The sequence below is a fragment of the Leucoraja erinacea genome, unplaced genomic scaffold (genome assembly GCF_028641065.1).
Source record: "Leucoraja erinacea ecotype New England unplaced genomic scaffold, Leri_hhj_1 Leri_1000S, whole genome shotgun sequence".
Classification (NCBI taxonomy): domain Eukaryota; kingdom Metazoa; phylum Chordata; class Chondrichthyes; order Rajiformes; family Rajidae; genus Leucoraja; species Leucoraja erinaceus.
This window is the reverse complement of record NW_026575232.1, coordinates 1-17500: the sequence shown is the minus strand read 5'-3', so window position 1 is coordinate 17500 and position 17500 is coordinate 1. Positions and strand designations below refer to the sequence as shown.

Sequence of the window (17500 nt, the reverse complement as noted above, 5' to 3'; positions counted from 1 at the left end):
GGAACTCTCTGCCACAGAGGGTAGTTGAGGCCACACAGTTCATTGGCTATATTTAAGAGGGAGTTAGATGTGGCCCTTGTGGCTAAAGGGATCAGGGGGTATGGAGAGAAGGCAGGTACAGGATACTGAGTTGGATGATCAGCCATGATCATATTGAATGGCGAATGGTGCAGGCTCGAAGGGCCGAATGGCCTCTACTCCTGCACCTGTTGTCTATGTTTCTATTTTTGTGATACTATTTGGCGATGTGTCTACCAATTTGGTTCATTTCCCTAAGAATCAGAGGCCCCAACTTGCCCAAAACCGGCCTACATCCTCGTAAATCTTCCCCTCGCCCTTTCCAGCTCAACGAGATCTTTCCCCTAACACGGGTTTTGCCCAGAAATGAACGCAATACTCTAAATACATCCTCACCGACGTCTTGTATAACCATATAACAATTACAGCACAGAAACAGGCCATCTCGGCCCTACAAGTCCGTGCCGAACAAATTTTTTCCCCCTTAGTCCCACCTGCCTGCACTCATACCATAACCCTCCATTCCCTTCTCATCCATATGCCTATCCAATTTATTTTTAAATTATACCAACGAACCTGCCTCCACCACTTCCACTGGAAGCTCATTCCACACCGCCACCACTCTCTGAGTAAAGAAGTTCCCCCTCATGTTACCCCTAAACTTCTGTCCCTTAATTCTGAAGTCATGTCCTCTTGTTTGAATCTTCCCTATTCTCAAAGGGAAAAGCTTGTCCACATCAACTCTGTCTATCCCTCTCATCATTTTAAAGACCTCTATCAAGTCCCCCCTTAACCTTCTGCGCTCCAGAGAATAAAGACCTAACTTATTCAACCTATCTCTGTAACTAGTTGTTGAAACCCAGGCAACATTCTAGTAAATCTCCTCTGTACTCTCTCTATTTTGTTGACATCCTTCCTATAATTGGGCGACCAAAATTGCACACCATACTCCAGAATTGGTCTCACCAATGCCTTGTACAATTTTAACATTACATCCCAGCTTCTACAATCGCAACGTGACCTCCCAACTTCTAGACTCAATAGTATGGAAGAAAATCTGAACCCTTTTCCTCACAAGTCTGTTATTTGCTGAATTGTGGTTACACTGTTGAGAAAATTAATTTTGGTGGAATTTCATGTGTATATTTGTGCCCTGAATGTCTATAAATCTAATCTGACCAAAACCTATATTTGCATTCTCCTTATTTCACATTCCTTGGCAGTTTTTTCACACAAGATGATCAGACAACAGGTGTTTCTATAACCATATAACAATTACAGCTTTTTCCCTCAGGCCATCAGACTACTCAACACACTCAAGAAAAGTCCACGGACATTACACAAACAAAGACCAACTGTCTGTCAATATAATTTTAACTCAATGTCTGCAGTTTGCTATTTGCACTTTTACATAGAAACATAGACAGCAGGTGCAGGAGTAGAGGCCATTCGGCCCTTCGAGCCTGCACCATTCGCCATTCAATATGATCATGGCCGATCATCCAACTCAGTATCCCGTACCTGCCTTCTCTCCATACCCCCTGATCCCTTTAGCCACAAGGGCCACATCTAACTCCCTCTTAAATATAGCCAATGAACTGGCCTCGACTACCCTCTGTGGCAGAGAGTTCCACAGATTCACCACTCTCTGTGTGAAAAAAGTTCTTCTCATCTCGGTTTTAAAGGATTTCCCCCTTATCCTTAAGCTGTGACCCCTTGTCCTGGACTTCCCCAACATCGGGAACAATCTTCCTGCATCTAGCCTGGATTATTTATGTCTTCCTTAGTGAAAACAGAACCAAAGTAGTTATTCAATTGGTCTGCCATGTCCTTGTTCCCCATGATCAATTCACCTGTCTCTTATCCTTAAACTGTGTGTGTGTGTGGCCCCTTGTCCTGGACTTCCCCAATATCGGGAACAATCTTCCTGCATCTAGCCTGTCCAACCCCTTAAGAATTTTGTAAGTTTCTATAAGATCCCCCCTCAATCTTTTAAATTCCAGCGAGTACAAGCCGAGTCTATCCAGTCTTTCTTCATACATATTTACATATATATCTCTATATCTGCATTTATTTACATATATATCTCTATATCTATATTTATATACATATATATCTGTATCTGCATTTATTTACATATATATCTCTATATCTGCATTTTTATACATATATCTCTATATCTACATTTCTTTACATATATATCTATATCTGCATTTATATACATATATATCTATCTGCATTTATTTACATATTTATCTCTATATCTGCATTTTTATACATATATATCTCTATATCTGCATTTATGTACATATATATCTCTATATCTGCATTTATTTACATATCTATCTATATTTATATACATATATATCTATCTATATTTATGTACATATATATCTCTATATCTGCATTTATATACATATATATCTCTATATCTGCATTTATATACATATATATCTCTATATCTGCATTTATTTACATACATATGTCTAGATCTGCATTTATATACATATATGTCTCTATATCTGCATTTATGTACATATATAATAATAATAATAATAATAAATGTTATTTATGGGCGCCTTTCAAGAGTCTCAAGGACACCTTACAAAAATTTAGCAGGTAGAGGAAAAACATGTAAGGGGAATTAAATAAATAGTAGAGACATGACTAGTACACAAAGTAAAGACAGAATTCAATACAAAACACAGTACAAGGCAATTAATGCACAGATGAAATGGGGTGGCACGTGGGGCTAAGGATAGGCAGAGGCGAAGAGATGGGACTGGAAGATGGTGAGGGACACGGAATTGCGGATCAGTTGGGGGAGGGAGTTCCAGAGCCTGGGAGCTGCCCTGGAGAAGGCTCTGTCCCCTAAACCTGCGGAGGTTTGGACTTGTGGATGGAGAGGAGACCGGCTGATGCGGATCTGAGGGACCGTGAGAGTCGGTCGGGGGGGGGGGGGGGGGGAGGTCAGGAGGAGGGGCAGATGGTGGAGGGCTTTGTAGGCGAGGACCAGGATCTTGTAGGTGATCCGGTGGGAGATGGGAAGCCAGTGAAGTTGTTTGAGGACTGGAGTGATGCGATATACATATATATCTGTATATCTGCATTTATTTACAATATATCTGTATATCTGCATTTATTTACATGTGTCTGTGTATCTGCCTTAATATACATATATATCTCTATATATACATTTATATACATACATATCTATATCTATATTTATTTACATATATATCTGTGTATCTATATATACACATATATGTATCTATATCTGCATTTATTTACAATATATCTGTATTTACATATATATATATATCTATATCTGTGTTTATTTACATATATCTCTACATCTACATTGATATACATCTCTGTATCTGCATTTATTTACATATATCTCTATATCTGTATTTATTTACATGTATCTATTTATTTACATATATATCTTTGTATCTGCATTTATTTACATGTATCTCTCTATATCTACATTGATATACATCTCTGTATCTGCATTTATTTACAACATGTATCTCTATATCTGTATTTATTTACATGTATCTATTTATTTACAACATATATCTCTATATCTGTATTTATTTACATGCATATCTCTGTATCTACATTTGTACACATGTATATCTCTATATCTGCATTTATTTACATGCATATCTCTGTATCTACATTTATACACACATATATCTCTGTATCTATTTATTTACACATATATCTCTATCTCTGCATTTATTTACATGCATATCTCTGTATCTACATTGATATATATCTCTATATCTGCATTTATTTACATGTATCTATTTATTTACAACATACATCTCTATATCTGTATTTATTTACATGCATATCTCTGTATCTACATTTATATATACATCTCTATATCTGCATTTATTTACATGTATCTATTTATTTACAACATACATCTCTATATCTGTATGTATTTACAACATATCTCTATATCTGCATTTATTTACATGCATATCTCTATATCTGCATTTATTTACATGTATCTATTTATTTACAACATATATCTCTATATCTGCATTTATTTACACATATATCTCTATATCTGCATTTATATACACATATATCTCTATATCTGCATTTATTTACATGTATCTATTTATTTACAACATACATCTCTATATCTACATTGATATACACACATATCTCTGTATCTACATTTATTTACACATATATCTCTATATCTGCATTTATATACATGTATCTATTTATTTACACATACATCTCTATATCTGTATTTATTTACACACATATCTCTATATCTGCATTTATATACACATATATCTCTATATCTGCATTTATATACACATATATCTCTATCTCTGCATTTATTTACATGTATCTATTTATTTACAACATAGATCTCTATATCTGCATTTATTTACATGCATATCTCTATATCTGCATTTATTTACATGCATATATCTCTCTATCTACATTTATATACATGTATCTATTTATTTACAACATATATCTCTATATCTGCATTTATTTACACATATATCTCTATATCTGCATGTATTTACAACATACATCTCTATATCTGCATTTATTTACATGCATATCTCTATATCTGCATTTATTTACATGCATATCTCTATATCTGCATTTATTTACATGCATATATCTCTATATCTACATTTATATACATGTATCTATTTATTTACAACATATATCTCTATATCTGCATTTATTTACACATATATCTCTATATCTGCATGTATTTACAACATACATCTCTATATCTGCATTTATTTACATGCATATCTCTACATCTGCATGCATTTACATGCATATCTCTGTATCTACATTTAAATTTTGCATCTTGAAGCAAAGCAAGAATCCCATTGCCTTACCAGGGACACACGTGACATTAAAGCCTCTTCAACCCGGGCTCATTCCCCCCCCCACAGTCATGGCGGCCGCTTCCCCCAGACTGCCCCGCGCGGGGGAAAGCCCTCTATGCCGGGGGGCGGGGCGGCGCCTGCGCAGTGAGACCCCCGCGCGCGCGCCAGCGGCCCAACTGTCGCCAACCGCCGCGCGCGCGCGACCAACCGCGGCCCGTGGTTGCCCCGCCAACCGCCGCCCGGGACCACGAGTCGCCCCGGCAACGCCCGCCCGGGACCACGGTCACCCCGGCAACGCCCGCCCGGGACCAGGGTCGCCCCGGCAACGCCCGCCCGGGACCAGGGTCGCCCCGGCAACGCCCGCCCGGGACCAGGGTTACCCCGGCAACGGTCAGTAACGGGTCAGCAACCGGTCAATAACGGACAATAACCGTCAGTAACGGACAATAACGGTCAAGGGCGGTCAAGAACTGTCAGTAACGGACAGTAACAGTGATTAACGGTCACTAACGGTCACTAACGGTCAAGGACGGTCAAGAACTGTCAGTAACCGTCAAGAACGGTCAATAACTGGTCAATAACGGTGATTAACGGACAATAACGGTCAAGGACCGTCAGTAACGGTCAAGGACCGTCAGTAACGGTCAATACCCAGTCAACAACCGTCAGTAACGCTCAGCAACGGACAATAACCGGTCAAGGACGGTCAATAACCGGTCAAGGACAGTCAATAACGGTCAAGAACTGTCAGTAACCGTCAAGAACGGTCAATAACGGACAATAACAGTCAATAACGGTCAAGAACTGTCAGTAACCGTCAAGAACGGTCAATAACGGACAATAACGGTGATTAACCGTCAATAACGGACAATAACCGTCAGTAACGGTGATTAACGGACAATAACCGTCAGTAACAGTCAATAACCGGTCAAGGACGGTCAAGAACCGTCAGTAACGGTGATTAACGGACAATAACCGTCAGTAACGGTCAATAACCGGCAATAGCCATCAGCAACGGTCAAGGACGGTCAGCAACTGTCAATAACGGTGATTAACGGTAACTAACGGACAGTAACGGTCAATAACCATCAGCAACGGTCAATAACAGTCAAGAACCGTCAGTAATGGACAGTAACCGTCAGTAACGGTCAAGGGCGGTCAATAACGGACAATAACGGTCAGCAACCGTCAGTAACGGACAATAACCGGTCAAGAACCGTCAGTAACGGACAATAACGGTGATTAACCGGTCAGTAACGGACAATAACCGGTCAAGGACGGACAATAACCGTCAACAAGGGTCAATAACAGATTAACAACAGTCAACAACGGGTCAGTAACGGTCAACAAGAGTCAATAACCGTCAGTAACGGTCAAGGACGGTCAATAACCGTCAACAATAGTCAGCAAAGGGTCAGTAACGGTCAATGACCGTCAGTAACGATCAATAGCCGTCAGCAACGGGTCAGTAACTGACAATAACGGGTCAGTAACTGACAATAAGGATCAATAACCGTCAATAAACAGTAACGTCAATAACAGTCAATAAGAATCAATAACGGTCAACAACAAGTCAATAACCATCAAGGACCGTCAGTAACGGGTCAGTAACCATCAATAACGGTCACTAAACATCAACAACGGTCAGCAATGGGTCAATAACGGACAATAACCGCCAATAACCGTCAGTAACGGATCAATAACGGTCAATAACTGCCAATAACCGTCAGTAACGGACAATAAGGATCAATAACCGTCAATAACGGTCAAGAACAATCAATAACCATCAGCAACTGGACAATAACGATCAGCAACGGATCAATAACGGCCAATAACCATCAGTAACGGTCAATAACCGTTAATAACCGTTAATAACGGTCACTAACGGTAAATAACCGTGAACAAGAGTCAATAACGGGTCAGTTACGGACAATAGCGGTCAGCAACGGGTCATAAACCATCAAGGGCCGTCAATAACTCAACAACGGCTCACTACCCGTCAAAAACCGTCAGCAGCGGTCAATAACTCAACAACCACCACTAACGGGTCACAGTCTGTCAACAACGTTCAACAAGGGGTCGCTAGCGGTCAGCAATGGTCAATACATTTCGTTGTCTCTACTGTATACTGACAATGACAATTAAAATTGAATCTGAATCTGAATAACGGTCAACAACGGGTCAGTAGCCGTCAGTAACCATCAGCAACAGTCAATAACCAACGACAGCCGCCATCAACGGGTCACAATCCATCAAAAACCATCAACAGAAGTCAACAACCATCAGCAACCGTCAATAACCGCCAATAGTCAACAATCATCAACATCAGCCACGAACCATCAACATCAGCCAGTCACAAACCATCAACGCCAGTGACAAACCATCAACGCCAGTGACAAACCATCAACGCCAGTCACAAACCATCAACGCCAGTGACAAACCATCAACGCCAGTCACAAACCATCAACGCCAGTGACAAACCATCAACGCCAGTCACAAACCATCAACGCCAGTCACAAACCATCAACGACCGTCAATAACCGCCAATAGTCAACAATCATCAACATCAGTCACAAACCATCAGCGACCGTCACAAACCCTCAACGCCAGTGACAAACCATCAACGCCAGTGACAAACCATCAACGCCAGTCACAAACCATCAACGCCAGTCACAAACCATCAACGCCACTCACAAACCATCAACGCCAGTCACAAACCATCAGCGCCAGTCACAAACCATCAACGCCAGTCACAAACCATCAACGCCAGTCACAAACCATCAACGCCAGTCACAAACCATCAACGCCAGTGACAAACCATCAGCGACCGTCAACAACCAACAACTCAACTGCTCTGGCAAACCGGTATGAGAGGGATATTGGAGGGGGGGATGAGGGGGATGCATGAGGATATCGAGGGGATATTGAAGGGGGGTGAGGCAATGGACAACAGGTGTAGGAGTAGAGGCCATTCGGCCCTTCGAGCCTGCACCGCCATCCACTACGATCATGGCTGATCATCCACAATCAGTACCCCGTTCCTGCTATAACAAAATAGAGAGAGTACAGAGGAGATTTACTAGAATGTTGCCTGGGTTTCAACAACTAAGTTACTCTCTAGAATTTAGATGTGTGTATGTGTGTGTATATATATATATATGTGTATATATATATATATATATACACATATATATATACACACATATATATATATATATACACACATATATACACACACATATATATATATATATATGTACATATATATATGTGTGTGTATATATATATATATATGTGGGTGTGTGTGTGTGTATATAATGTTTGTCTTAATGGGAAAGGGGGGTTAAAAGGGGTATTTTGGTAAGGAAAATGGAATTAAGGGGGGTTTTAAGTAGCAGGGAGGTTCTACTGCAGTTGTACAGGGTCTTGGTGAGACCACACCTGGAGTATTGCGTACAGTTTTGGTCTCCAAATCTGAGGAAGGACATTATTGCCATTCAGGTTCACCAGACTGATTCCTGGGATGGCAGGACTTTCATATGAAGAAAGACTGGATACACTCGGCTTGTACTCGCTAGAATTTAGGAGATTGAGGGGGGGATCTTATAGAAACTTAAAAAATTCTTAAGGGGTTGGACAGGCTAGATGCAGGAAGATTGTTCCCGATGTTGGGGAAGTCCAGGACAAGGGGCCACACACACACACAGTTTAAGGATAAGAGACATGTGAATTGATCATGGGGAACAAGGACATGGCAGACCAATTGAATAACTACTTTGGTTCTGTTTTCACTAAGGAAGACATAAATAATCCGAGATGAGAAGAACTCTTTTCACACAGAGAGTGGTGAATCTCTGGAATTCTCTGCCGCAGAGGGTAGTTGAGGCCACACAGTTCATTGGCTATATTTAAGAGGGAGTTAGATGTAGAAACATAGACAACAGGTGCAGGAGTAGAGGCCATTCGGCCCTTCGAGCCTGCACCATTCGCCATTCAATATGATCATGGCTGATCATCCAACTCAGTATCCTGTACCTGCCTTCTCTCCATACCCCCTGATCCCTTTAGCCACAAGGGCCACATCTAACTCCCTCTTAAATATAGCCAATGAACTGTGTGGTGGCCTCGACTACCCTCTGTGGCAGAGAATTGGTGAATCTGTGGAACTCTCTGCCACAGTGGGTAGTTGAGGCCAGTTCATTGGCTATATTTAAGAGGGAGTTAGATGTGGCCCTTGTGGCTAAGGGGATCAGGGGGTATGGAGAGAAGGCAGGTACGGGATACTGAGTTGGATGATCAGCCATGATCATATTGAATGGCGGTGCAGGCTCGAAGGGCTGAATGGCCTCTACTCCTGCACCTAATTTCTATGTTTCTATGTTACAGAGATAGGTTGAACAAGTTAGGTCTTTATTCTCTGGAGCGCAGAAGGTTAAGGGGGGACTTGATAGAGGTCTTTAAAATGATGAGAGGGATAGACAGAGTTGATGTGGACAAGCTTTTCCCTTTGAGAATAGGGAAGATTCAAACAAGAGGACATGACTTGAGAATTAAGGGACAGAAGTTTAGGGGTAACATGAGGGGGAACTTCTTTACTCAGAGAGTGGTAGCGGTGTGGAATGAGCTTCCAGTGGAAGTGGTGGAGGCAGGTTCGTTGGTATCATTTAAAAATAAATTGGATAGGCATATGAATGAGAAGGGAATGGAGGGTTATGGTATGAGTGCAGGCAGGTGGGACTAAGGGGAAAAAAAGTTGTTCGGCACGGACTTGTAGGGCCGAGATGGCCTGTTTCCGTGCTGTAATTGTTATATGGTTATAAGGATGCTATGAGAATGCAGGGTGACTTGGACAGGTTGGGGGAGCGGGCAGAAGCATGGCAGATGCAGTTTAATGCGGATAAATGTGAGGTTATCCACTTTGGTGGCAAGAACAGGAAGGCAGATTATTATCTAAATGGTGTCAAGTTGGGAAAAGGGGATCTGGGGGTCCTTGTTCATCAGTCTATGAAAGTAAGCATGCAGGTACAGCAGGCAGTGAAGAAAGCCAATGGCATGTTGGCTTTTATAACAAGAGGAGTTGAGTCTAGGAGCAAAGAGGTCCTTCTGCAGTTGTACAGAGTACACATAGCCCCCAACTCAATATTCCACCTCCACCACTCACCCATAGCCCCCAACACAAAATTCCACCTCCACCACTCCTTCATAACAAGAGGAGTTGAGTCCAGGAGCAAAGAGGTCCTTCTGCAGTTGTACAGGGCCCTGGTGAGACCACACCTGGAGTATTGTGTACAGTTTTGGCCTGTTGGCCTTCATAACAAGAGGAGTTGAGTCTAGGAGCAAAGAGGTCCTTCTGCAGTTGTACAGGGCCCTGGTGAGACCACACCTGGAGTATTGTGTACAGTTTTGGTCCCCTAATTTGAGGAAGGACATTCTTGCTATTGAGGGAGCCCAGCGTAGGTTCACCAGGTTAATTCCCGGGATGGCGGGACTGTCATATGCTGAGAGAATGGAGCGGCTGTGGGTTTGTACACTCTGTGGAGTTTTGAAGGATGAGAGGGCATCCCATTGAAACGTATAAACAATATTAAGGTAGACAAAAATGCTGGAGAAACTCGGCGGGTGCAGCAGCATCTATGGAGCGAAGGAAATAGGCAACGTTTCGGGCCAAAACCCTTCTTCAGACTTAAGATTGTTAAGGGTTTGGACACACTAGAGGCAGGAAACATGTTCCTGATGTTGGGGGAGTCCAGAACCAGGGGCCACACACACACACACACATTTAGACGGTGGTTTTATGGCACACTGACTCGAAGGGCCGAATGGCCTCACACTCACACACCTAAGAATAATGGGTCGGCCATTTAGAACGGAGACGAGGAAACGAGGAGAAAAATTTCCACCCATAGAGTTGTGAATCTGTGACCATTTAGAACGGAGATGAGGAAACACTTTTTTACCCAAAGAGTTGTGAATCTGTGGCCATTTGGGACTGAGATGAGGAGAAACTTTTCCACACAGAGAGTTGTGAGTCTGTGGAATTCTCTGCCTCAGAGGGAGGTGGAGGCCGGTTCTCTGGATACTTTCAAGAGAGAGCTAGATAGGGCTCTTATCTAGTCAAATGGCCACAGATTCACAACTCTCTGTGAGAAAAAGTGTTTCCTCGTCTCCGTTCTAAATGGCCGACCCCTTATTCTTAACTGTGTGTGTGTGTGTGTGTGTGTGTGGCCCCTGGTTCTGGACTCCCCCAACATCGGGAACATGTTTCCTGCCTCTAGCGTGTCCAAACCCTTAACAATCTCACATATATGTTTCAATGAGATGCCCTCTCATCCTTCTAAACTCTGCACAGAGTGTACAAGCCCACAGCCGCTCCATTCTCTCAGCATATGACAGTCCCGCCATCCCGGGAATTAACCTGGTGAACCTACGCTGGGCTCCCTCAATAGCAAGAATGTCCTTCCTCAAATTAGGGGACCAAAACTGTACACAATACTCCAGGTGTGGTCTCACCAGGGCCCTGTACAACTGCAGAAGGACCTCTTTGCTCCTAGACTCAACTCCTCTTGTTATGAAGGCCAACAGGCCAAAACTGTACACAATACTCCAGGTGTGGTCTCACCAGGGCCCTGTACAACTGCAGAAGGACCTCTTTGCTCCTAGACTCAACTCCTCTTGTTATGAAGGCCAACAGGCCATTGGCTTTCTTCACTGCCTGCTGTACCTGCATGTTTACTTTCATAGACTGATGAACAAGGACCCCCAGGTCCCCTTTTCCCAATTTGACACCATTTAGATAATAATCTGCCTTCCTGTTCTTGCCACCAAAGTGGATAACCTCACATTTATTCACATTAAACTTCATCTGCCATGCATCTGCCAGCTCACCCAACCTGTCCAAGTCACCCTGCATTCTCATAGCATCCTCCTCACAGTTCACACTGCCACCCAGCCTTGTGTCATCTGCAAATTAACATAGAAACATAGAAAATAGGTGCAGGAGTAGAGGCCATTCAGCCCTTCGAGCCTGCACCATTCGCCATTCAATATGATCATGGCTGATCATCCAACTCAGTATCCTGTACCTGCCTTCTCTCCATACCCCCTGATCCCTTTAGCCACAAGGGCCACATCTAACTCCCTCTTAAATATAGCCAATGAACTGTGTGGCCTCAACTACCTTCTGTGGCAGAGAATTCCACAGATTCACCACTCTCTGTGTGGGAAAAAAAATGTTTTTCTCATCTCGGTCCTAAAAGATTTCCCCCTTATCCTTAAACTGTGACCCCTTGTCCTGGACTTCCCCAACATCGGGAACAATCTTCCTGCATCTAGCCTGTCCAACCCCTTAAGAATTTTGTAAGTTTCTATAAGATCCCCCCTCAATCTCCTAAATTCTAGCGAGTATAAACCAAGTCTATCCAGTCTTTCTTCATAAGACAGTCCTGCCATCCCAGGAATCAGTCTGGTGAACCTTCTCTGTACTCCTTTTGAATCCCTTCATCTAAATCATTGATGTATATTGTAAATAGCTGGGGTCCCAACACTGAGCCTTGCGCTGCCCCACACTAGTCACTGCTGGTCCCCGCACCGGGCCTTGCGCTGCCCCACTAGTCACTGCTGGTCCCCGCACCGGGCCTTGCGCTGCCCCACTAGTCACTGCTGGTCCCCGCACCGGGCCTTGCGCTGCCCCCCACTAGTCACTGCTGGTCCCCGCACCGGGCCTTGCGCTGCCCCACACTAGTCACTGCTGGTCCCCGCACCGGGCCTTGCGCTGCCCCACACTAGTCACTGCTGGTCCCCGCACCGGGCCTTGCGCTGCCCCACACTAGTCACTGCCTGCCATTGTGAAAGGGGCCCGTTAATCCCTACTTTGTTTCCTGTTTGCCAACCACTTCTCTATCCATGTCAGCACTCTACCCCCAATACCATGTGCCCTCATTTTGCCCACTAATCTGCTATTTGGAATTTATCAAATGCTTTCTGAAAGTCCAGCTACACTACATCCACTGGCTCTCTCATGTCCATTTTCCTAGTTACATCCTCAAACAATTCCAGAAGATTAGTCAAGCATGATTTCCCCTTCGTAAATCCATGCTGACTTGGGACATGTTGGTCGGGGTGGGCCAAGGGTTGATGGGGCATGTTGGTCGGGGTGGGACTAGTGTAGATGGGGCATGTTGGTCGGGGTGGGACTAGTGTAGATGGGGCATGTTGGTCGGGGTGGGACTAGTGTAGATGGGGCATGTTGGTCGGGTGGGACTAGTGTAGATGGGGCATGTTGGTCGGGGTGGGACTAGTGTAGATGGGGCATGTTGGTTGGGGTGGGACTAGTGTAGATGGGGCTTGTTGGTCGGGGGTGGGACTAGTGTAGATGGGGCATGTTGGTCGGGGTGGGACTAGTGTAGACGGGGCATGTTGGTCGGGGTGGGACTAGTGTAGATGGGGCATGTTGGTCGGGGTGGGACTAGTGTAGACGGGGCATGTTGGTCGGGGTGGGACTAGTGTAGATGGGGCATGTTGGTCGGGGTGGGACTAGTGTAGATGGGGCATGTTGGTCGGGGTGGGACTAGTGTAGATGGGGCATGTTGGTCGGGGTGGGACTAGTGTAGATGGGACATGTTGGTCGGGGTGGGACTAGTGTAGACGGGGCGTGTTGGTCGGGGTGGGACTAGTGTAGATGGGGCATGTTGGTCGGGGTGGGACTAGTGTAGACGGGGCATGTTGGTCGGGGTGGGACTAGTGTAGATGGGGTATGTTGGTTGGGGTGGGACTAGTGGTGTAGATGGGCATGTTGGTCGGGGTGGTACTAGTGTAGATGAGGCTCGTAGGTCGGGGTGGGACTAGTGTAGATGGGGCATGTTGGTCAGGGTGGGACTAGGACTAGTGTAGACGGGGCATGGTGGTCGGGGTGGGACTGGGACTAGTGTAGACGGGGCATGTTGGTCGGAGTGGGACTAGTGTAGATGGGGCATGTTGGTCGGGTTGGGATGGGCGGTGTGGGCAAACATAGAACATAGAAACATAGAAATTAGGTGCAGGAGTAGAGGCCATTCGGCCCTTCGAGCCTGCACCGCCATTCAATATGATCATGGCTGATCATCCAACTCAGTATCCCGTACCTGCCTTCTCTCCATACCCTCTGATCCCCTTTAGCCACAAGGGCCACATCTAACTCCCTCTTAAATATAGCCAATGAACTGTGGCCTCAACTACCCTCTGTGGTGGAGAGTTCCAGAGATTCACCACTCTCTGTGTGAAAAAAGTTCTTCTCATCTCGGTTTTAAAGGATTTCCCCCTTATCCTTAAACTGTGACCCCTTGTCCTGGACTTCCAATACATCGGGAACAATCTTCCTGCATCTAGCCTGTCCAACCCCTTAAGAATTGTGTAAGTTTCTATAAGATCCCCCCTCAATCTTCTAAATTCTAGAGAGTATAAACCAAGTCTATCCAGTCTTTCTTCATAAGACAGTCCTCACATCCCAGGAATCAGTCTGGTGAACCGTCTCTGCACTCCCTCTATGGCAATAATGTCCTTCCTCAGATTTGGAGACCAAAACTGTACGCAATGTAGACGGGGCATGTTGGTCGGGGTGGGACTAGTGTAGACGGGGCATGTTGGTCGGGGTGGGACTAGTGTAGACGGGGCATGTTGGTCGGGGTGGGACTAGTGTAGATGGGGCATGTTCGTCGGGGTGACTAGTGTAGACGGGGCATGTTGGTCGGGTGGGGACTAGGACTAGTGTAGACGGGGCATGTTGGTCGGGGTGGGACTAGGACTAGTGTAGACGGGGCATGTTGGTCGGGGTGGGACTAGGACTAGTGTAGACGGGGCATGTTGGTCGGGGTGGGACTAGGACTAGTGTAGACGGGGCATGTTGGTCGGGGTGGGACTAGGACTAGTGTAGTCGGGGCATGTTGGTCGGGGTGGGATGGGCGGTGGTCTAGATAGACATAGAAACATAGAAATTAGGTGCAGGAGTAGAGGCCATTCGGCCCTTCGAGCCTGCACCATTCGCCATTCAATATGATCATGGCTGATCATCCAACTCAGTATCCCGTACCTGCCTTCTCTCCATACCCCCTGATCCCTTTAGCCACAAGGGCCACATCTAACTCCCTCTTAAATATAGCCAATGAACTGGCTCAACTACCCTCTGTGGCAGAGAGTTCCAGAGATTCACCACTCTCTGTGGGAAAAAAGTTCTTTTCAATCCGGTTTTAAAGGATTTCCCCCTTAATGTTAAGCCGTTGACCCTTTTTCTTGACCTCCCCAACATCGGGAAACATCTTCCTGCCTCTTACCTGGCCAACCCCTTAAAAAATTTGGAAAGTTTCTTTAGATTCCCCCTCAATCTTCTAAATTTCTAGAGAGTATAAACCAAGTCTATCCAGTCTTTCAGTCTTGGTGAATCCTGCTCTACTTTTCATCCAAGACTTAGTCCTGACATCCCAGGAATCAGTCTGTGAACCGTCTCTGCACTCCCTCTATGGCAATAATGTCCTTCCTCAGATTTGGAGACCAAAAACTGTACGCAATGTAGACGGGGCATGTTGGTCGGGGTGGGACTAGTGTAGACGGGCATGTTGGTCGGGGTGGGACTAGTGTAGTCGGGGCATGTTGGTCGGGGGGGGACTAGTGTAGACGGGGCATGTTGGTCGGGGTGGGACTAGTGTAGATGGGGCATGTTGGTCGGGGTGGGACTAGTGTAGACGGGGCATGTTGGTCGGGGTGGGACTAGTGTAGACGGGGCATGTTGGTCGGGGTGGGACTAGTGTAGTCGGGGCATGTTGGTCGGGGTGGGACTAGTGTAGACGGGGCATGTTGGTCGGGGTGGGACTAGTGTAGACGGGGCATGTTGGTCGGGGTTGGTCATGTTGGTCGGGTGGGACTAGGACTAGTGTAGATGGGGCATGTTGGTCGTGGTGGGACTAGGACTAGGACTAGTGTAAATGGGGCATGTTGGTCGGGTTGGGATGGGCGGTGACTCTACGGGAAGGTGGGGATTGTGTTAATATTAATATGTGTGATATGATTAATATTCCCCCGTCCTCCAGCTCTGTTGCCGTGGCTCGATGTTGCTGTTTCGGATGGAGTCCTCGATGGATTTTGGAGCCAAGGAAGAACCTTCTCTCCCTCCCGTCTCGCGCCCCACTCGCGCCTCTCGCCCACCCCCGTGCCACTCGATATGCCCGCCATCCGGCGCTCAGCCCTGCCCGGAATGCGGGGAGCGTTTCCCCGAGCAGCGTTTGCTCTGGCGCCACCGCCGGCTCGTCCACGCTCCCCGTCCTCACCCGTGCCCGACTTGCCCCCGCTCCTTCACCTACCCGTCCCAGCTGGACGCTCACCGGCGCGCCCACAGCGGCGAAAAGCCCTGCCCGTGCCCACGTTGCGGCAAGCCCTTCGCCTCCTCCTCCGCGCTGCGCCGGCACGTGCTGGTCCACACGGGGGAGCGCCCTCACCCCTGCCCGCGCTGCCCGCAAGCCTTCGCCCAGCGCTCCCACCTCAACGCCCATCTCCGCACGCACAGCCGCCCGTCCCGCTGCCTGACCTGCGGGCTGGACTTCCCCGGGCCGTCCGAACTCCGCGCTCACCGCCGCTCACACCGGCGGGCACGACGGCGCTCCGGCGTCCCATGCCCGCATCAGAGTTTCACCGACGACGGCCCCTTCATCTGTTCCCGTTGCGGCCGTGGCTTCCGGCAGTTCTCCTCGCTCGGCGCCCACCAATGCTCCGACGGGGACGATGATACTGAGGGCGACTGCCCGCTCTGTCCGCCGTCCAGTCCCCGCCACTGCTGCCCGTTCTGCCCACGCCACTTCCGCTACCCGTCCCGCCTGGCGCTCCACCAGCGCACGCACACCGGCGTGCGGCCCTTCCTGTGCGTGACGTGCGGGAAACGCTTCGCCGTGTCGTCCGCTCTGCTCCGCCACCGGCTGATACACGCCGGCGAGCGCCCGTACAAATGCGGGGAGTGCGATCGCAGCTTCACGCAGTCGTCCCACCTCAAGACCCACCGTCGGGTGCACCGGGACGGCGGGCACGCGTGCCCCGTGTGCGGGCTCACCTTCCAGGCCGCCGGTGGGCTGGCACGCCACAGACGCTCCCATCGCGAGATCCTGCCGACTACGCCAACCTCAGAACACCGCTGCTCCGTCTGCGGCAAGAGTTACCGCCTGCCATCGCAGCTCAAACACCACCAGCGGCTACACCGGGCTCCCGGGCCCCCAACGACACCGAGGCCGGCCCCCACTCCGCACCGCTGCCACATCTGCCAAAAGACCTCCTCGGACACACAGCTACGGCCTATCATTGCCATCCAGTCGGAAATGGGTCAGTTTATCGTCAGGTTAGGCCCGACCACACCGGCTGGTACAATCCCCGGCGATAGACCCGCATGGGCGTTGCGCTGGACTGTGTGCTTGGGAGTCACACAGTTCGACCCACCTGAAACACACCGGTGCAGGGTACATCGGAAAGAATCACCGCTAGACAAAGTCTTGGAGGCGAGGGGGATGAGGGAGAGGGGAAGAGAGGCGGGAGAGGGAGAGAGGGGGAGAGAGTGGAGGTGAGGGAGTGGGGAGAGCGAAAGGTGC

General features: G+C 47.1%; 1 protein-coding gene across 1 annotated transcript; it reads left to right on the top strand.

Annotated features, from left to right (window-relative positions):
* Positions 1–6441: 6441 nt before the first annotated feature.
* Positions 6442–17253, top strand: LOC129715085 (zinc finger protein 664-like; the record flags this gene model as incomplete). Its single annotated transcript, XM_055664941.1, has 2 exons — positions 6442–7769; positions 15962–17253. A coding segment is annotated over exon 2 (1274 nt), but the record flags the coding sequence as incomplete, so codon positions are not given.
* Positions 17254–17500: the final 247 nt, after the last annotated feature.